This window comes from Lissotriton helveticus, chromosome 6 (assembly GCF_964261635.1).
Source record: "Lissotriton helveticus chromosome 6, aLisHel1.1, whole genome shotgun sequence".
Lineage (NCBI taxonomy): Eukaryota > Metazoa > Chordata > Amphibia > Caudata > Salamandridae > Lissotriton > Lissotriton helveticus.
The window spans coordinates 1,422,160,503-1,422,183,038 of record NC_136067.1 but is presented as its reverse complement, the minus strand read 5'-3'; the positions used below and the strand labels follow the sequence as shown (position 1 = coordinate 1,422,183,038).

At 46.5% G+C, this 22,536-nt stretch overlaps 1 protein-coding gene across 3 annotated transcripts in view; it reads left to right on the top strand.

Moving 5' to 3' along the window:
* Positions 1 to 22,536, top strand: part of MED23 (mediator complex subunit 23) — a 684,519-nt gene that overhangs the window by 530,226 nt on the left and 131,757 nt on the right. For all 3 annotated transcript variants that reach the window (XM_078649215.1, XM_078649213.1, XM_078649212.1), the window contains one exon: positions 4,716 to 4,886. In XM_078649215.1, coding sequence (XP_078505341.1) covers positions 4,716 to 4,886 — 171 coding nt within the window. The remainder of the gene's footprint in view (positions 1 to 4,715; positions 4,887 to 22,536) is intronic.

Below are 22,536 nucleotides of genomic sequence, written 5' to 3'. Positions count from 1 at the left end.
ATATTAAAAAGCGTAGGGCTGATGGCAGACTGCTGTGGCACACCCCATGCGATATCCTTAAAATCCATGCAGAAGGAAGCCAGCTGCACAGCCTGTCGTCTATTTAGGATGGATTCCAACCAAGCCAATGGCTTTTCCCTCAGTCCAGTAGCGCTAGGACGGTTCAATAAAAAAGTATATGAGACTGTGTTGTACGCAGCCAACAGATCAAGAAGTATTAATGCAGCCTAGTTACCCGTGTCCAAAATCATCTGAATGTCCTTGGTGGTGGCAATTAACACAGTTATGGTGCAAAAACATCAGAAGGTGATTAAATTATAGTCTTTCTACCCACTTCGGCAGCACCACAACTACTGAGACCTGAGAAAGAATAAGCGGTGGGGCAGTTTTCCGAACTTCCAACTGGCCATAGAAAATTAGGGCACAGGCGGTTATGTACACTATCAACAACTAGGTGCTGCATTGCAGAAAGGGTGGACAATATTCTCATGGTACCAGTGGGATGTGGAAGTACCTAATGGATACGCATCCCAAAAGCATTGCTCTTGCTGAGATGCAAAACAGCCGTGCAGCTGAAGTACAACTGATTTTTCCACAGGAAGGGCTTTGTCAATAGAGGGAGAAAAGTGACAGCATTTTACAGTGTACTGCAGGCAGTGCCTCAAAGTATGGGCCTCTGGGGAAACTAATAAAATAATCTTTTCAAAGTTCACAAAAGAGAATCTCCACACAGAACACAAAGACTTGTTGAAAAAACTAAAGAAATTAAAACATTTTTTCAAAAATAACATTTTCCAAAAAGTTTTTTTTAAGTTGCTCCAAACCAAAAAAACATGAAGCACACCACAAAAAGCTAAAATGAGTGTGCTTCCAATCTCTTGCCATGTTGAATGATGTTACAAAGTTTGGCGCAATGTCTAATCGTCAGGCATTTTCTCCAGTTCTGTACAGCATACATCTGTGGGCCATCTGCAGAGGTTCTCCCCACCTGAAGAACACATTACACATCCTAAATGTAGAATGTGATAACAGAAATGTACTGAAAACATCAAAGATTAATGAGACGTTATAGTTGGGTATGGAAATAACACCTTATCTTACAAAAAACCCAGAATCCACACAAAAAAAACAACGGTTAAACCAACATTATAGTTGGATGATGAAGTCGCACAAGACCTAGCATTTAACAATTGACAAACCACGGAAATTTGCCAATTGTGTTTCAGTGAGCTGATTATAACTTGCACTCCATGCTGCTTATGCTCTCACATATTGCATCACTCATGGCATGCTAAATGACATCATTGTTGACATTGCTGATGCTATAGCAAATTACATCATTAATGACATCATTAATATCAAGGATGACCTCATCCAATGAATGTGACAGTGTGCTATCTGCTTTTTGGACTGGAATATATTCAATAGGCTACACCTAGAGCCAATTTACAATCCCCATAACACTGCTAATGGATGCAACCTTTCACAACATACAAGAGAAGAACCATGTCTGTGAAATCATCCGCATTCATGAAATGAAAAGAAATTAAAATACGTTTTATAAAGAGCTCGACTGCCCAAAGGCGTCTTGGCGTTGGCTAAAGACAGGAACGATAAAGTTAGTAAACCCTGCTCAGGGGGTTTAGGTTAAAAAGCCAAGTTTTGAGATTCTTTCCAAATTCCTACAGGGATGGGCTGGTCTTTAAGTGAAGCAGTAGGGCATTCCATTGTTTGGTTGTACCATAAATAAAACTTCTTCCTCCCCAGCAAGTTATTTTCAAATTGGGCACTATAAGGTTGGCTGCTGAAGAAAATCGAAGTGGCATTGATGGAATGTATCTAGCAAATTTCTTTTTAAAGTAGTCAAGACCTTCGTCATGTAAGGCTTTAAAGGCGATACAAGCGCCTTAAACTCTATCCTCTTCTCTACTGGCAGCCAGTGAAGCTCCACTAATGTCTTTGACAACTGAGTTTTTCTTGGTAAAAGCATGCTGCTGAATTCTGGAAGATCTGTAACTTATTGGGGAGTTTTTCTGTAGATTGATGTATAGACCATTACAGTCATCTATTTTGGACCAGGTAAGGATGGTTATTGCTAATTTACTCCGCTCCAGTGGGATGAAAGGCAAAATCTTTCTCAGAATTTTCAGCGTAAAGAAGGTGCTGGAAGTGATAGCATTTACCTGCTTGTCAGAAGACAGATGATTATCAATAATCACCCCCAAATTGTTCACCTTTGTTACTGGGGTCGGAACCAATCCAGGATTACCTGGTCACCAATCAGGGGACAAGAAAGAAACATTGCTTCCCAGTAGTAGTACCTCCTTCTTATCAGAATTTAGCTTTAAGCGATTTCACATCATCCAGTTGTTAACTTGTTGCATGCAGTTGCGGGAAATGCCAGCTGATTTTTTGTGATTGCCAGCAACTGAGACAACAACTTGGGTGTCGTAGGCGTAAGTGACTACTGAGAAACCCACATTTGTGATCAAAGTGGCTAGAGGAGTGATGTTTAGATTAAAATGGTTGGGCTCAAAGATTAACCCTGCGTAACACCACAAGGGAGAGGGAAGTAATCATATAGGTAATCATCCATAGATACAGATTGCACTCTCTCAGTGAGGAAAGAAGATAACACTAGGGTGGAACCACTGATGCTCAAAGATTCGACACGGTCATTCAGAATTTTATCATTGACCGCGGCGAACACCGTCCAAAAATTGCAGAGAATGACGGCTGCAGAATCACTCTTATTGAACGATGCCCTAATTTCCCCCGAGGCAGTGAATAAACCTGATTCAGTGCTTGTTGGCTACGAAACCCAAACTGTGAGTGATTCGAAGAATAGATTCAATTACTTGTTGATTGCCTTTCCCGCAATTTTTGCAGGAAAGTGGAGCCTAGAGATGGCAATAGTTATTTGCCCCAGAGGTATCCAAATGTGATTTCTTAAAGAATGGAAGAAGCAAAGCAACTTTCAGGTCTGATGGAAAAGAGCCCTGCCTAAACATTTCATTAATGATGGGCGTTAATACGCCAGCTACAGTACTGGATACGAATGGAGGGTATTATTATCTTTTTGCCGTGTAAGAAACAAAATGCAATCCACAACTAATTGCGGCTTGAATACCATCCAAAAAAGTGTTTGGTCTTTATTTACCTTGTTGGAGTTTGCCTGTTAAACACCTCATCTGACATACAATCTTAAGTCAGAGGCTTCATATCTATCCGTTAATCACTGAGAAGGCATTTACAGCAATGCCCTAATAAAATACTCTACACATGCTTGCAAAATTAGCAGATTGGTGTACACCCTTACAACAACACTGTCTTACATTCTTCAACAATGTATAACGTCTCAAAATGTTCAGTCTACTTTGTGAATTACTTATCTGCAACTTTCAATCCTCCAGTTTGTACAGAAATTGTCTGGTACTGTATAAGAACAGGGAGTGTCAGTACTTTTGCACATTGGAGTTTCCAAAGCAGGTACCTGTTGGATACGACCATCTAGTGCAGCTTGGGATTCCTGAATGCCTTCCCGCCACTGTCTCATCCTGGCAGCATGGCTATCCTATACAAAATCTGTGTACGCTAGTCTTTGGGACAGATGTGTGAATTGTTGCAGCTCCTGACATGCTGACCGGTTACAAGCCACGTTACCTGAAGTTTTGTTGTTTGGTCTCCGTATCCAAGCAAAATCTTGCTTTTGGCACTGTTACGGGCTAATTATTTGCTCTTTTGTTTTTTTGGGGTCGTTTTAGGACCAGCCTTCGTTATTTAAAGCGCTTTTAAAGAGAGCTTGGATTATGCTCAGAAGTCTGCATATATGGTTTATGCCATATTGTTTTCTTATGTGAAGTGGTTCTAAGCAGAAGTCCTTAGCCAGATCCAATGTTCAGCGGGTTAAATCCTTGCATTGAGATAAAATCACTTGAAAAAGGTCTTGTGATAATTATAAATATTGATTTTATTTGTGAAGTCAATGTAACATGCATTCTGTTAGTCAGTAAACTTTGTTTTCTCACTGCTGTACTGTTAAAATATCATTAAATTTGTCCTTGGGCATTGTAGTAGTAAATGTGTGAAGGAACATTTATTAGTATGCTTGCTCTAAATAGCCTGTGCTATGGGGCCACATTTAATTTGACTTTGTTGTGTGTGTCAACCTGTACTCTTCAAAGTGTGGCTAGCTATCAATGAGCACTGATTTAAATTAGAATATGTAGATGTTGTTTCCCTTTCAATAATAAATTGTTGATAAAACAATGGTGAATGCCTGTGGATTCATTCGGTTCTGTGGCTGGAGCATTCACTGCATAATTAGGGCTTTTTCACATTTACTACATAATTTTACCACATAATTTGCGAATTACAACAAAAGGTCCTGTTTCTAGCTCAAATTGATTTAAAAAAAATCAAATTGACAAAGAATGTTTCATGTACTTTGTTTTTTTGTTTTTTTTACCGATGAGAGCTAGACTACCGTGCTGCATTATTCGATCATCCATTGTCGTACACTCCTTGTACCACTGACAATGATACAGCTCTGTAGAGTGGTTTGGGGCTGTCTTTTTGAGGATTAAATCCATATTTCACAGGGGAACTTTAAAATGTTTTCCATTTTTGAGCCTTGCAGTACCGGAAGCCCTTGGATGATCTGTGTACATATTGTTTTTTTACTGAATTTTCTGGTTGCTTATATGTCTTTACAGGCTATGCGTAGTCATGAAGGCAATGAAGCCCAGGTCTGCTACTTCATAATTCAGCTGCTGTTGCTGAAACCCAATGATTTTAGGAACCGAGTGAGTGATTTTGTGAAGGAGAACTCCCCGGAACACTGGCTACAGAATGATTGGCATACGAAGCATATGAATTATCACAAGGTAAAACCTATTTAGTTAATTTTGATAAACAATTCAACTGGTTTAGTACATTTTGCACATTGTTTCCAGCTTTCAGCTCAACGCGTTCAGACCCCATTTTCTAAAATACTTTGCTAAGTTTTTGTGCAGTATGTTTAGTTTAGTTGAAGTGATCCCTGATATTGTATTATTGTATGTAAAATGCCATCCCTTGATTACAGATAATAAAACTGCCTGTGTATATAATGGCAAAACTTCACATGAGCAAACACACTGAGACAATGGACGGAGCACTGAAACTTTTCAGACACTCACCTCCAGTCACAGATCTGGGTAGAATCCCTCATCGTTCTTTAGCTAACTCGCCACCCCAGTTCAAACCCACCTATATCCAAATCAGTCTTGACCCTGTACCTCATGGCAACAGTCCAGACCGAACTGCCAAGCCAGGTCCTCACTAGGCCAGAAAGCATCCTGGGACCGGTTTCGGGGTAACGCACCTCATCAGCCAGACTAGCTTGAATCCAGTGGCAAAGTGAGCAAGGGACCCACGTCTGGGCATAACTTGCCAACCTGGATGCTTGTTTCCAGTCCAGGGAGGACCTCGCCTGGCAGTTTGGGCTGTGCTGTTCCCATTGGGTGCAGGGTCAAGACTGATTTGCAAATGACTGGGTTCAAACTGGAATGACATTGGGAGCAAAAAAATAATGGATTTAGTCCCAGATCTCCGTACGGGGTGAATGTATGACATTGTTCAGCATTCTGTCCATAAATTGTTATTTTTGCATTTGTCACCCCGAGTGGGGCGGGTATGCCCAGACATGGGTTCCGTGCTATCCATGCCACTAGAGTCAAGCTATCCTGGCTAAAAACAGTTGAAAAGATGTTTAAGGAACATCAATTCGCAAGACCTGAGGGTTCTCTGTGATAGCATCTTGCCACCACCTTTGAACATGTCGGATGTCTATGACCTGATGGCCCACTATAACCATGCAATACTTAATGGTCTTGACTCAGTAGCACCACACAGCTTAAATGAGTGTCCTCTAAATGCTCCAAACCGTGGTTCAATGATAGTCGTAATGCTGACAAAAGAAATCTAAGACTTGCAGAAAAGAAATGGCGATCGCATCCCTCCCTTGAACATCTTTGTCACTTGAGATCCTTGCAAAGCACATACAATAAACACATCAGATACTCGAAGGCCACGTTCTTCAGAACTCAACTAAATCAAGCAAAAAAAGTCCAAAAAAACTGTTCGAACTCATCAAGTCCCAAGCTAACAATCATCCTAACCTCTCCCCTCCGAGTCAAGGGTCACTCCCGAACTGCGAAGAATTTGCTGTTTTCTTTACTGATAAGTCTACTAAGATTGAGAGGGAATTAAGCTTGGCCTGTGATCTTCTCCCGAGTGGTCCACTGAAAACCCTACGCCCTTCAGAGTCGATTAGCACTGACCCTTCCCAGCCCTTCCTCCCCAAAAATAATGCATCTTGGAGTCTATTCCAAACCGTGGATGTACCCACTATACACAAAATGCTGTTAAAGTTGAAACCAATCACTACAATGACCCTTTGCCATCGAACCTGTTCCCGGAAGACAATGCTTCTCTTATGCAAGGTGCTATTCCGGATTGCCTTAAATCAGGGCAAGTTAACCCGATCATAAAGAAACCAAATGCTGATCCCACGGACCATCTTAACTGTCGCCCAATCACCAACTTACCCACCTTAGCAAAACTCCTGGAGAAATGTGTGCTTGCCCAACTCTGTCATCACATCGACCACTTCAAGCTCCTGGACCAATGCCAATCTGGTTTTCGCCCAGGTCGTAGTACAGTCTCTGCGCTAACACACATCGTGGATGATGCACTTAGAATTTTGATCACAATGTAGCGTGCCTATTGATCCTTCTTGACCTCTGGTCAGCATTTGACACTGTCAAACACGATTACCTAATTGACCTCCTGGAATATAGGATGGGGCTGTCTTGACCGGTTTTAAACTGGTTCTCTTTGTTCCTTCACAACAGATCCCAAAGCTTCACGGTGAACAACTCCTTGTCACATCTTGCACCGGTCACCTTGGGGGTTCCCCAAGGTTCAGCACTGTCCCCACGCTCTTTAACCTGTTCATGGAGCCTCTGACAGAAATTCTAAAATCATCTAGCATTTATTATCATATGTACGCGAATGATACCCAACTATACCTGAAGATCGCCTCCCCCTAAGACATTCAGTCCCTCAACTCAGTCCTGCTGGAAATGCAGAGTTGGTTGACAAGTAATCACCTGAAGTTAAATGCTCTTAAATCAGAATTCTGACTGATCTCCCCCCACAGCCAATCGCTTGTCATGGAGCAATGGCTGAATCAGCTGACTGCTCTTAACCGCAGATTGCACCTCATGGACTCAGCACCTTCTCTAGGTATCATTCTGGACAAAAGTCTGAACATGCAGAAGAACATCAGTTCTCTCACCAAAGGAGCGAACGTCCAACTCAGCCTACTCAGGAAACTCAAACCCTTTCTCCCTGCCTGACCTAAAAGTTGCAGTACAAGCATTAGTGATTTCAAAGCTGGACTATGGTAGCGCAACACTTTGCCTCCTGCCTAGAGTGAGGACGGCTCCTCTTAGGGCCTCCCTAAATTCAGCTGCTAGGCTCCTAACTGTTACAAAAGGGGGTGGTGATGGACGGAGCATCTGAACCAATCAAACACTCACACCCAGTCAAAAGATCTGGGTTTAATCCATCACCGTTCTTTAGCTCACTCTGCCACCCCAGTTCAGACATGGCCATATGCAAATCAGTCTGACCCTGTGCCTCATGGGAACAGTCCAGCCCGAACTGCCAAGCCATGCCTTCCCTGGACCGGAAACAAGCTTCCTAGGTCCGGTTTCTGGCATTTCAGCCAGCTCTTAACTGGTACAAAAAAATTCCTCCACATCTCTCCGGACTTGCGGGACCTGAATGGGCTTCCATATGAAGGTCGGATACAGTTAAAAATTGCATGTATGGCTCACAATGCCATCCACTTCAAGACATCACTGTAATTTGCTTGTAAACTGGAGCTGTCCTGTTTTTCTAGAGCCTCCAGAAGCACCCTTTTGCTAAAACCACAAAAATTCAAGAAAAAAGTGATATATACCCGAACCTTCTCAGGGATGGCTCCAAGGATCTGGAACTCCCTTCCTCCCAAAGTCAGTGTGAACCCCTCCACTGCCTTCTTCAAAAAAGAAGTCAAAGGACTCTTGTTTAAGAAATTTCTAACTTAACATGGCTCCTTCATTTGGTTCTGGGTCCATACACGTTGATTCTGGCCCAGCCACCTGGTTCACGAGTTTCTTGGACAATTCTAGATTGTGACCTTGTAGCGCTGTCCATTCTGGTTTATTTTTTTGCCTTGTTTATTCTGTTTTATTTACTTATAACCTACGTGATGCATAATCTGTAAAGCGCTCTGATACCCTTGGTGGTCATGTTCCCGCTATATAAAACTTTCAAAATAAATAAATAGGATGCTTGTTTCCAGTCTAGGGAGGACCTGGCCTGGCAGTTCGGGCTGGACTATTCCCATTGGGTGCAGGGTCAAGACTGATAGGCATATACCTGGGTTCAAACTGGAATGGCATGGGGAGCAACAAAACAATATAGACCCAGATCTCTGGACTGGTGTGAATGTATGACAGTGTTCTACATTCTGTCCATCAATTGTTCTTTTTGCAAAACTTCTCATGAAACAATTTCTTATACAAACATGATTTAAATTTCATAGGAGCAAGCAGCAAATTTCTTTATTCTTGACCTGACGTTCCTCAATGGCGGATGCCTATTGTGAATGCTAAGCTCCTTCATTCATAACTCACCCATATTTGTTGATGATCTGTTTTTTTACCGCCTTTATTCAGAATGTTGTTTTCTCTTTGGATTCCTGATAAAACAAATGCAATTCATTCACTGCATATCAGTTTAAGATACAGTAATTTCCCCCATGTTCGATGTCGGGTACCCTCCCTCCCACCTCCCAAATTGACCTTTTAAATTCAGTGACTTCGGCTTTAACTGCATTATCTTCAGTGTTGGATTTTTTTATAGAAGCACCAATGGTGTTTATTTATTTTTATTTATTTATTTATTCAAAGTTTTATATAGCGCGAACAAGATCCTTACAGATATCAGAGCACTTCACAGAGACAGGGGTAGGGGCAGCAGCAATGAACAAGATAATGGGAGCAGTATAATAATCACTAACATAATAGGATAACAGTAATGTACAGAAACATATCAATTTACAATCGGGTAAACAAGTAATATAAGACGGCACAAGTCATTGATCCCACTACAGAGGGTTCAGGTAAAACCTTGGATGTGTGGATGGCTTATACCAATTTCTTAGGATAAAGAAGGCACTGGGTGGGGGCATCGGGGAGGGTGATTCAATGAACCAAAGTGTATCATATATTGGGTAGTGTACCATCAAGTAGGAGTATAGTGCCAAAGAGCAAGGTGATCAGTGATACAAAGCGATGCAGAGTCTCAGATCCAGTACCTATAAAGATCAGGAGATCTTGGCCAGAAGGATTGTTTTCACCTCTTTCTTGAAGAGTGCAGTGGAGGAAATAAGCCTGATTTCCGGAGGGAGCGCATTCCAGATCCTGGGTGCCATTCCTGAGAAGGAGCGCTTGTATGTTTTCTCTTTCCGGAATCTACGAGGTTTCAGGAGTAGATTTTTTGTACTTCTATTGGATCTCGAACCTCCTGATATAGACAACTTTTGAGCGAGGTAGTTGGGTGCATTGTGGTGCACGGCCGAGTGTGTCATAACTGCAATTTTTAGCTGTATTCTGGCTTCAAAAGGCAGCCATTTTAGAGATTTTAAGTCTGGGGATATATGCGAATGTTTTCTTGAGCCAGTAATGAGTCTCGCGGCAGCGTTCAGGGAGGCTCTTAGGGGTGCTGTTGTGGATAGAGGGAGTCCGCTGAGGGCCACAATTCCGTAGTCTATGCGAGGGATGACTAAAGCTTGTACAGCAGTTTGGAAGTCTTTGGCAGGGAGGAAGGGCTTAAGTTTCCTCAGTGTGTTGATTTGGAAATTAGCTCCTTTTGTGGCTTTGCTAATGTGCTGTTGCATGTTGAGCTTGGCGTCGAGTGTGATGCCTAGGGATTTCGCGGAGTCCACGATGGTAGGTTGGACATTGAGTGCTGTTAGGTTATTGAGCCAAGTTTGGGTGGTGGAAATTTTCGCCGGGGGTGAGATGAGTAGGAACTCAGTTTTCAGCGCATTTAGTTTGAGGTGATTATCAGCCAACCAAGATTGAGTGTTACTAAGTGTGGAATTCAGAAGTTTGATGTCTTCCGGGGATTGTAGCTTTAGGTAAAGTTGTGTGTCATTGGCGTACATATGGAATTGAACATTGGATGCTTGGAGCAAGGTGGCGAGCGGTTCCATGACGAGGTTGAACAGTGTGGGGGAGAGGGAGGATCCTTGTGGAACACCTAGATCTGCAGGCACCGATGTAGATAGTACTTGTCGATCTTGAACTTCTGAGACCGGTTATGAAGGAAGGAAGGAAGAAAACCATCTGAGAACAGTTCCCGATAGACCCATTCTAGTGCTTAGCAGCTCCAGTAAGTTCTCATGTTTGACCGTGTCAAATGCTGAAGAGAGGTCAAGAAGGATGAGGAGGCAGGACTCATTGCGATCAAGGATTTGGAGGGCGTCATCAATTATGTGTGTCATAGCTGTTTCCGTGCTATGTTTCGCTCTGAAGCCTGATTGGTGAGGGTTGAGGAGGTCAAATTGGTCAATGTGTTTTGTTAGTTGGAGTTGGACACATTTCTCCAGCAGTTTGGCCAGGGTGGGGATATTGGTGATAGGCCGGTAATTGTTCAGGTCAGATGGGTCAGCTGTGGGTTTCTTGAGTATAGGCGTGACTTGCCCCACCTTGAGGGAGTCTGGAATGAGACCTTGTTGAAGGGAGCTGTTGATGATTTTGGTCCAAAGAGGGAGGAGCAAGGGGATGAAGTCTTTTACTGCATTAGCAGGTAGGGGGGTCTGTGAGATGATTAGAGGGCTTCAAGGTGCAGAGCAGTTTGTGTATTGCTTCTTCCGAGTAGGTGTCGAAGTACAGCCAGGATGCCTTGTTTTTAGGTTGAATGTTAGACATTCTGGTGTGGTTGGGGAATCGGCTTACATCCATGATGAGGTCATTTCTTATGTTGTCGGTCTTAAGCTTAAAGAAGGCAGAGAAGGCTTCACAGTGTGGGGTGTCGCTTGTTGCGCTGTTTGATTGTAAGGGTTGTGTCTTTGTTTGAGTCTTGATTAGTTCGAACAGTTTTCTTGGCCTGTTTTTTGCTTGGTCCAGCTGGCGGCTAAAGAAGTCCGACTTTGTGCGCTTTATTTTCCTAAAGTAGGCATTTCTCTTGTTTTTACGCGTTTTTAGATGCAGTGGTGAGGGGTCAGATCTCCAGGTACGTTCTGCCATTCGCATAGTACGCCTGTCGTCATTGAGTCTGCCGTCATACCAGGGGTTAGAAATTTTGGTGGAGACTCTCTTCAGTTGCAATGGGGCGACTTCATTGACTATTGAATTCATAGAGTCACGGTAGTGGTCGGTCAGTGATTGAACATCCGAGGCACCTGAAGGAGGAAGGAGGAGACTGCCGATGTGGGGAGGGAGGGTAGTGGGGTTAAGATTCTTCATGTCCCTTTTCCAGGTTTTGGATTTGGTGGGTTGAGCCGGGTTAGGTTTAACTTTTTCATTGATAAAGAAGGTGATAATGTGGTGATCTGACCAGTCGCAGGGTTGGATCGCCTCCAGTTGGGTAGAGTCCTCTTTGGCAATGATGAGATCGAGTATCGAGCCTTTGTCGTGAGTTGGTCTATCACATATTTGGGTGAGGTCAAGCGCATTAAGGAAAGTTTTGAGACTATTCACCGCTGTGTCTTTCTGATCATTCCAGTGGAGATTAAAGTCACCCAGGTAGACTTGGGTGATCTGACGTCCGGCATTGGATGTGATCGTGTCCATGAGTTGTTGGGTGAATATGAGGTTGTCGCCAGACGGGTGATAGATGAGATGCAAAGAACAAACTTGTTTGCCCTCGCTGGTGATATCGAGGCAGAGGAGTTCACAGGAAGTAAGGGAGGGGGAGGTGGCTTTAGTAACGGAGAGGTTGCTCCGTAAGAATTAGTAATCTTCTGCCCTGCAGTTTGTAGTTGCATCATTTCAGAATAGATAGTGAATACTGCAGTTGTGCCCCTGACATACCCATTCCATTTCTTCTACTCGATATAGACTACAAATGCTTGCCAGCCCTATTTACCATTGTCAAGTAGGTAAGTACCATTCTCTATTGATTTAAAGTGTGCGATTTTTAATTTTTTTCTGCACATTTAGTCCTCACCTCATGATTCTGTCTATGACACGATGTTTCATTTTCCTGAATTGCTGGCTCTGTCTGTGGTATGCCTCTGTGACCTTTCAGCCTTTTGTAATTTATGTATTGTGAGTTTGACAGTGCTATTAGTTACTAAGAAGTGTGGTTTCACCCTGCCCTTAGCCGTCTCCCTTGCCAAGTACAACTTTTTCTCTCTGGCCTATGCATTCCTAAAATAATCCTTGAACTAAACATATTTTCCCGATATATATCTGCCTTACATTTTTTTAAATAAAAGGAGACCGTGTCTCTCACTGGAATTTCTGGTTTTGTCTTCAGAGGCTTGGTACAATGTATGCCTCGAGATCTGTCACACTCCAAACAACCCTCCCAAACAGGATATGGGGTTCTCCCACTCCCAATCCACAGAACTCTTTTTCTGTTTTTCTGTGGTCTATTAGAAGGCTGGAGTCCTTTTTGCCCCACATCCCCTGGACACTGGATAAGCATTCTTCAGTTGCGCAATCTTCAGGTTCCTCCACCTTTGGCTGGCTCATAGAATGCTTTTGACAACTATTCAGCATCACATCTTGAGAGTTAAAACATTTCAACATGTTGTTAGATGGTACTTTTAGAAGAGTTTTCACAGAAAAAGATTTTTACTTCTATTTGAATTAGATTGTTACATTTGTCATATCTGACATATTAACCATAAAGTCCCTAACAGGGGCGTGCTAGCATAGGGGTGGTGGGGGTGCTGCAGCACCCCCAGAAAAAATTATGCTGGACTTCAGAAGGAGAATGAGCAATAAAGATGCCTATAGATTTTGGGTTTATCTTGTCACATTTGCTTCACATTCAAAGACAAAGGTCAAATATCAGGCTAGAGTACTTTTATTTCTCTAATTGCAAAGTGAAAGCATAATGTAATAGCTGATCCTCTCCCTGACCAACGACCCCGCCGCCGCCAGAGCCAACCTACACGAAGGGATGAAAGAGGTAGCCGAGTGGATGACGACCAGCCGCCTGAAACTGAACTCGGACAAGACGGAGGTCCTCATCCTGGGCTCCTCACCCTCCGCCTGGGACGACTCCTGGTGGCCTCCCGCCCTGGGCACCGCACCCAAACCAACAGACCACGCACGAAACCTGGGCTTCATCCTGGACTCCTCCCTCTCCATGACCAGACAAGTCAACAACGTCTCCTCGGCGTGCTTCAACATCCTACGCATGCTACGGAAGATCTTCTGGTGGATCCCCACCGAGACCAGGAAGACCGTCACCCAGGCCCTCGTCACCAGTCGACTGGACTACGGCAACGCCCTCTACGCCGGTACCACCGCCAAGCTCCAGAAGAGACTCCAGCGGATCCAGAACGCCTCAGCCAGACTCATCCTCGACATCCCACGAACCAGCCACATCTCCGGACATCTGAGAGACCTGCATTGGCTCCCCGTCAACAAAAGAATCACCTTCCGCCTCCTCACCCACGCACACAAAGCCCTACACGACCAGGGCCCGAGCTACCTCAACAACCGAGTCAACTTCTACGCTCCCAAACGCCACCTCCGATCAGCCAACCACGCCCTCGCCGCCGTCCCCCGCGTCCGAAGAGCGACTACAGGAGGAAGGTCCTTCTCCTACCTGGCCGCCAAGACCTGGAACTCCCTCCCGACCGACCTGCGCCTGACCCAGGACCACCTCTCCTTCAGGAAGAAGCTGAAGACATGGCTGTTCGAGCAGTAGCGCCCCCCCCCCCTGTCCCCCCCAGCGCCTTGAGACCCTACGGGTAAGTAGTGCGCTCTATAAATGTCCTTGATTGATTGATTGATTGAGGTGATAATCCTGATGGGTTACCGGAAACTAAAGGAAAGACTGTAGCATGTCAGGATTTTATTTTTAACCATCAGCGACTTTAAAAAAACAGAAAATTAATTGAATTGAATTGCAAATGTTCTTGTATACCACAAACTGCCACCCTACGGGTATCCTGACGCTTAGACTGAGAGAATTAACCAGGGTACAGATAGATCAAGATGACGGAAGGAAAAAGAGATCAGTCCTTAGGAAAGAGCCAGGTTTTAAGACTCTTTCTAAACTCGATCAAGGAGTTAATTTGTCTAATGAGGAAAGCACAAACAAAACACTTTTTTGTAATTCTGAAGTGTGCTGGGAACAATGATTTCAATAGGATCAAAATAAATCAAGACACTTTACTTGATAATCTGCAAATAATAGATATAAATTGAAACCCGATATCTACACATTGTTTTTTTGCTATATAGTTTTACCAGTAAAATTGCATGTCTATGCAAATTTAGAGGCCTTTTCAACAGAAAATATGCTGTCTGTAAATGACCATTTTCTACCATTCCAGTGCTCCAAAATATACCACCAACTATGTGCCACACCTTTACCACTATCTCTCTGAATGGGCAAGGCACATTTGCTACACTTGATTTCTTCTATGACGCTTGAATTTTCCACAGTCTTTCAGATTTCAGTGATGTAGCATTAATGGCAGCACCTCCACATTATAAATTGTTCCACCACCACTGCGTGCTAGATCCAATTTGATCTAATACCTGTCCAGCTTTTGTCGCTGGCCAAGCTGTTGCAAAATCTTAATTACTCCGATTGGTAACGTTGTTATCTTTTTAACTTGTTTGCAAGTCTACGTTGTTGGTGAAGATTGCCTTAGGTGTCATGTACTCACCTGGTGTCAACTGCAGAAATGACAATGGAGCCAATGTTAGACCTACTTTCCCTCCCGAGGACAATGCAGATCCAGGAACCAAAACCTGAGAGTCCACAATGTCACACTTGGGGAAGGGGGTTTGGGATGAAAGAAGAAAAGATAGGCTTGGAGTACTGGATCTGCCCAGCGGCTGTGCGACACTGCGTAACAGGATTTGTCTCTTCTGAGACCTCCTATGTTTGCGAGGTAGATGTGAACTGGACCAGAACCGCTGACTTTGCAGTGAAGCAATGCACTGAAAATAACAAGATGAGGGAGTTACCATCAGTAAACTAACAAGTCTTTACATACAATGAACATGCATTAACTTAAGTGACACAAACTTACAAGTTTCAGCTTGGCTTGATAGCAGAAACACTAAAATTACAGATTGGGGTATGGCACTCCTATGATTAAACTTGAAATACAGATTGAAGTTATTCACACTCCCCAAGATACACTCGAAGCAGAGGTGGGAGATATTGCACTCCTAAATATACACTCTGAGCAAATGTTGGAGTGACTTGCACTCCTAGGGAAACACAGAGTGGGGTACAAGGTTAATACATTTATCAAATACTCTGAAGTGCTTTCTCTTGGCACTATTGTTCATCAGAGAAACACAGGACTAAAGTCTTTAATCCATGAACGGTGGCAGTTGTGGCATCAAGGTTGTAGGGTGTGTCCAGAGTATAAACACACAAACGCTGGAGTAATTCACAGAGAGGACATGAGGTAAAAATATCTACTCTGTGAAGATGGGGATACTTGGTCCTGTTTACTACTGTAAGAGGTTTATTGCACACTAACCTGAAATCAAGTACTTAGCCTAGTTCTTCAACTTGTCTGAAATTCGAAGAAGATCTCAAAGCCTTGACTTAGGGAGATGTGGAGGGGCTGGAGTAGCCATGCAGGAGGTAGAGAGGAGGAAGATGTCAAGGGAGTAGGTGCCACAGGTAGGACTGGTTCAGATGGACTTTAAAGAGACTGGAGCGGCGCTTGGTTCCGGCAGGATTCTTCAAGTGAGTGGAAAGGGTGCAGCTTGTTCTCCAGGCTACAAGGCCAAGCCACGATTCTGGATAGGGTGGAGTTGATATACCTCCTCAATGGATGTTGCTAGATCACGTGGATCACATGGCCATCTGAAAGCTTCTCGGTCCTTGGGGAAAATCGCATGTTAGTACACTCTATGAACTTACGGAATGGACAGGTGGAACTAAATGGGAAACCAATGTATAGTTTTTGCTCAAACTTGCATAGTGGAAAACAACACCATGACCCCAGTTACAGCGAGAGCAAGGCTTGCCATTGGCTTACAGGATTCTGGGGGGAGCATTGCAGGGACACCAAGGCCCTAGGAACAGCGAGAGTGGTTAATCCATTGGTTCACAGGATGTGGGGAACATTTGCCGGGGTTCATGCGTAATGCAAATTACAGGTGCTGGAGAAGCATCAGTCATGAGGGCGCTGGGGGAGAACTAGCCATGAAGGATGCTGGGGGCCCATCAATCATGGGGGAGCTGGGGGAACATCAGTCATGAGGGATGCTGGGGAAGCATTCATTGGGGGTGTTGGGGGACCTTAGTTATGAGACATGCTGGGGGAGGATCAGTAATGTGTGTTCGGGGAAAGATCAGTTAGCAATATCATAGCATGCGTAGGGCGCCATACTTTAAAACCTAGCTGTTCGACTGATGACCCACAAAGAACAGCACCACTCCTCCCAGCACCTGGAATTATGGCATGGATGATAAGCAGCGCTGTAAAAATCCTGATTGATTGATTGATTGATATAATGTAAAGGGATATGTAGCGCATGGGCTAATCACCTATCAGAGTCTCTAGGTGCTGATTAGGTGGCGAAACTCTGATTCTCTTGTTGACGGGGAGCCAGTGCAGGTCTCTCAGGTGACCGGATATGTGGTTGTGGCGAGGTAAGTCTAGGATGAGTCGAGCGGAGGCGTTCTGAATGCGTTGAAGTCTTTTCTGCAATTTGGCTGTGGTTCCGGCGTAGAGGGTGTTTCCGTAGTCCAGTCGGCTGGTGACAAGTGCTTGGGTGACCGTCTTCCTTGTTTCGGTGGGGATCCATCGGAAGATCTTTCGGAGCATGCGTAGGATGTTAAAACATGAGGATGAGACGGCGTTGACTTGTCTGGTCATTGAGAGGGAGGAGTCTAGGATGAATCCCAAGTTGCGAGCATCGTCCATTGGTTTGGGTGCGCTGCCTAGGGCCGGGGGCCACCATGAGTCGTCCCAGGCAGAGGGGAATGATCCTAGGATGAGGACTTCCGTCTTGTCTGAGTTCAGTTTAAGGCGGCTGTTCTTCATCCACTCGGCTACGTCTTTCATCCCTTCGTGTAGGTTGGTTTTGGCGGTGGTTGGGTCTTTGGTGAGGGAGAGGATCAGCTGGGTGTCGTCTGCGTAGGAGATGATGTTGAGGTTGTGTTGGCGTGCGATGGATGCGAGGGGGCTCATGTAGACGTTGAAGAGGGTGGGGCTCAGCGATGATCCTTGTGGAACGCCGCATATGACTTCGGTGGCCTCTGATCTGAAAGGGGGGAGGTGGACTCTCTGTGTTCTTCCGGCGAGGAACGAGATGATCCAATCCAATGCCTTATCTTGTATCCCGACGTCTCTGAGGCGTTGTACAAGGGTGCGGTGGCAGACCGTGTCGAACGCTGCGGAGAGGTCCAGGAGGATGAGGGCCGCTGTTTCCCCGTTGTCGAGCAGAGTCCGGATGTCGTCTGTGGCTGCGATGAGGGCGGTCTCGGTGCTGTGGTTGGCTCAGAAGCCGGACTGTGAAGGGTCGAGGGAATCGTTAGACTCGAGGAAGGCAGCGAGCTGATTGTTGACGGTCTTCTCTATAACTTTGGCGGGGAACGGGAGGAGAGAGATGGGGCGGTAGTTCTTAAGTTCGGTGGGATCTGCTGTAGGTTTCTTCAGGAGGGCGCTGAGTTCGGCATGTTTCCAGCTTTCCGGGAAGGTAGCGGTGTTGAAGGAGCAGTTGATGATGTCCCGGAGATGGGGTGCGATGACGGAGTCGGCCTTGTTGAAGATATGATGGGGGCATGGGTCGGTTGGTGATCCGGAGTGGATGGAGCTCATCAAGCGGATGGTGTCTTCAGTGCTGATCGGTGTCCAGGCGTGAAGAGTGGTGGTGAGGGGTTTCGGTTTAGTGGTGAGGGGAGTGGACTGGTCGCCGAAGCTGTTATGAATGTCTGCGATCTTGCTGTGGAAGAACGAGGCTAGAGAGTGGCAGAGGTCTTGAGAGGGAGTGATGTCGTTGTTGCCGGCGCTGGGATTGGTGAGCTCTTTGACAATGCTGAAGAGTTCCTTGCTGTTGTGGGCGTTGTTGTCTAGTCGATCCTTGAATGCTGATTTCTTGGTGGTGCGTATCAGCTGGTGGTGTTTGCGGGTGGCGTTCTTGAGGGCGGTCATGTTGTCTGTGGTTGGGTTTCTTCGCCAGGCTTTCTCGAGGGTGCGGCAGTTCTTTTTGGAATTCTTGAGGTCGTCGGTGAACCAGGACGCTTTTTTGCTTCCTGGCTTGTTGGGATGGTTTTTCAAGGGTGCTAGTTCGTTAGCGCATTGGGTGATCCACTGTGCGAGATTGATGGCTGCTTGATTTGGGTCCATTGATATGGCGGGAGGGTTTTGGGTCAGAGATGTGGTGAGCTGGTTGGTGGTGATTTTGATCCAGTTTCTGCGGGTAATTTGTTGCGGGTGGTGGTGGGTTGTGGTCTTTCTGAAGCTAAAGTGGACGCCGCTGTGGTCTGCCCAGTGGAGTCCCGTGGTGTGATTGAAAGAGATGTGCTTGCTGGAGGAGAAGATTGGGTCGAGCGTGTGTCCGGCGTAGTTGGTGGGGGTGTTCACCAGTTGTTTGAGTCCAAGATTGGCGAGGTTATCCAGCAGGGTGGTGGTGGTGGTGTTGTTGTTGTTGTTTTCCAGGTGGAAGTTGAGGTCCCCTAGGAGAATGTAGTCATCGGAGGGGAGGGCGTGCGGGCTGACAAATTCAGCGATGTCTTCGCTGAATTGTGTGCGGGGTCTTGGGGGGTCTGTAAATGAGGGTGCCTCTGAGTGTGGTCTTGGGGTCGGTGTGTATCTGGAAGTGGAGGTGTTCGGTGGCTATGGGGTTGTCGTCGGAGTTGGTCGAGATGCGGATGGTGTTCTTGTGGACGATGGCGATACCTCTTCCTGTTTGGTTGATGCGGTCCCTTCCGATGATCTTGTATCCGTCCAGGATGGCTATGGCGATGTCGGGTGCTGATGAGGCGTTCATCCAGGTTTCCGTGAGAAAGGCGACGTCCGGCGATGTGATGTCGAGTAGGTTCCATAGTTCAATGGCATGTCTGTGGACCGAGCGGGTGTTGAGCAGGATGCACTTCAGGTGGTTGTTGTTGGAGCTCTGTTTGGCGTTTGTGGTTGTAATGTGGGTCCTGATGCAGCAGAACTTGCAGGATTGGCAGGTGAAGGGTCCATGGGTGCTTCCTGGGGCCGCTCGGTGGCAGTCGCGGAGGCGGCCGGTGTTGAGTGCGGTAAGGGTTGCGGCGTCGTAAGTTCGGCGGGCGGGATGGCCTTTGCGGGGTCTGGCGCTGGGTGCGGTCCAGGTGCGGACGGGCGTAGATGGGCTTACCTTTGGCGCGCCCGCTGCGCGTGACTGCTGCGCGTGTGCGACTCTGCCATAAGTGGAGAGTGGAGGGGGCGGAGCGTTGGAGGAGCAGCTGGGAGGCGGGAGCGGGGTGGCGAGGTCCGGGGATGCTCGAGGGAACGGGGGTGGGGCCGCGGGGGAGCAGCGGCAGGGAGCGGGGAGGGTTAAGAGCACAAAAACAATTCAGGCGAGATCGGGGCCACAAGTAAGGCAATACAGTAAGGCAATACGATACCAGGCTCTAATGGGGCACAATCAGGAATACAGTAAGGCAGTACGATACCAGGCTCTATTGGGGCACAATCAGGAATACAGTAAGGTAATACAATACCAGGCTGGCGATTGCAGGCGAGATCGGCACAAGGAAAGGCCAAGGAGGCACAAGGAAGGCCAAGGAGCGGGTGGAGCGACCGTTTCTGACTAGGTCAGGACGGTCACAGCTCTTCACGTCACGGGACTTCCTTTTTGTTTATCAGTGGGAGGGAGGAGCAGCTGGGAGGCGGGAGCGGGGTGGCGAGGTCCGGGGATGCTCGAGAGAACGGGGGTGGGGCCACGGGGGAGCAGCGGCAGGGAGCGGGGAGGGTTAAGAGCACAAAAACAATGCAGGCGAGATCGGGGCCACAAGTAAGGCAATACAGTAAGGCAATCCGATACCAGGCTCTAATGGGGCACAATCAGGAATACAGTAAGGCAGTACGATACCAGGCTCTATTGGGGCACAATCAGGAATACAGTAAGGCAATACGATACCAGGCTGGCGATTGCAGGCGAGATCGGCACAAGGAAAGGCCAAGGAGGCACAAGGAAGGCCAAGAAGCGGGTGGAGCGACAGTTTCTGACTAGGTCAGGACGGTCGCAGCTCTTCACGTCGCGGGACTTCCTTTTTGTTTATCAGTGGGAGGGAGGAGCAGCTGGGAGGCGGGAGCGGGGTGGCGAGGTCCGGGGATGCTCGAGGGAACGGGGGTGGGGCCGCGGGGGAGCAGCGGCAGGGAGCGGGGAGGGTTAAGAGCACAAAAACAATGCAGGCGAGATCGGGAGGTGGGCAGGTATTCTGTAATAGTGTGTGTTGCCGTAGTTTAACCTGCTCGTAATCAGAGCCTGGGTGACTTTTTTTCTGGTGCCATTTGAAGATCTCTCTGAGCATGCGGAGGATGTTGAAGGCGGATGTGACAGAGTTCATTTGGGGGTCTCATGGCAAGTGTGGCATCCAAGATGATGCCCAGGTTCCAAGTCCTATAGCTGGGAGTTGGGTGGGGTCCCAGTTCGTTGAGCTACCAGGTGGTGCCTCATTGGGAGTGGTTGGGTCCGTAAATCAGAACTTCTGTTTTCTTGGCGTTCAGTTTCAGGCACTTGGTGCACATTCAGGTGGTGACTTGGTCATGCAGCTTTTGAAGTTGCTTTTGGTGTTGATGGGGTCTTCTGAGAGGGGCAGGTTGTGTTGCATGTCGTCGGCATACAAGACGATGCTGAGTCGGTGGGAGCGGGTGATGATCGCAAAGGGCGCAAGGTAAATGTTTAAGATTGTGGGGCTGTGGGATGACCTTGTGTGACTTCGAAGATGTCTGAGTACGGAGGTGAAAGGGGCAGCCTTACACGGTGCATTCTTCTGGACAGGAAGTAGCGCATCCATTGGAGGGCTGGTCCTTCGGTTCCTGCATTGTGGAGTCTGGTGATGAGTATTTAGTAGGAAACCATGTCGAAAATGGTGGAGAGATCGAGCAGAATTAGGGCTGCAGAGCGTCCTCAGTCTATAATAGTGCAAATGTCTGTTGCAGCGATGAGGACCGTCTCTGTGCTATAGTTGCTGCGAAATCCTGATTTTGAGTTGTGAAGGAGTCATGTTGTTCGGTGTAGCGGCAAAGCTGGCTGTTGATGGCTTTTTCCAAGATTGGTCCATAGTTGTTGAGGACTTCCCGGTCTTCGGATGGTTTGTTGAGAAGATTGGTGATATCTGTGTGTTTCCGTGGGGTACTAGAGTAGGTGAATGCCATGATAGCTGTGGTTTCTGGTGGTCAGCGGGTTCCCGTTGAGGGCCTGAGGTGCATGTGTACGGGTCGAGGGAAAAGGTGGAGGATCAAAGTTCTTGCTTATGTTTGAGAATTATGTTTGAGAATTTGTCCTGGAAGAAGTCTGAGATTTGATTGTAAAGGTCCTGTAATGGGGTCATGGACTTGTATGTGGCTGTGGGGTTGGTCAATTCTTTGTCAATCCTGAAGAGATCTTTAGGTATGTTGTTGCTGGCTTCGATTCTCTGGGACTAGGCCCTCTTCTTGGCCTTGTCCCAGAGAATCGAAGTCCTTATAGACCTTTCTCTTTGGGTTTTTGAGAATATCTCAACTTCCTTTCCAGCTGTCTGCAGTGTCTCTTGGAGTTCCTGAAGTTGTCTGTTTACAAGTTTGCATGTTTTCGGGTTTTCCTGGTTTTGTTAACCTTGAGGGAAGTGAGCCTGTTTGTGCAGGCGGTGAGCCATTCGTTGAGGCACTGGGCATTTAGGTTGGCATGATCGAAGAGGGTGGTAAAGTGTAGGTTGATGGTGTTGATACATGCTTGTTGGATGAGGTTTTTCCAGTTGCAGTTCTGGGAGGGGGAGTTGCGGGGGCATGAAGATGCTGAAATGGATGCTGAAATGGTCCGTCCAGGTAAGTAGGAGGGTGTGGTTGATTTTGGCTGTGTTGCAAGTGGAGAAGATGGGGTCCATTGTGTAGCCTGATGTGTGCATTGGGCAAGTCACTAGCTACGGGAGGCCATTCACTAACTATGTGAGACAGATGTTGAGGAGGCTGTCCAGAAGGTCTGTGGAGTCGTCCAGATGGTAGCTGAGGTCACTGAGGAGGAGAAAGTTTTTGGAGCAGGGGGTGGCGAAGGTGAAGAGGCCATTGATGAGGTTGCTGAAAATCCTTTGTGGACCCTG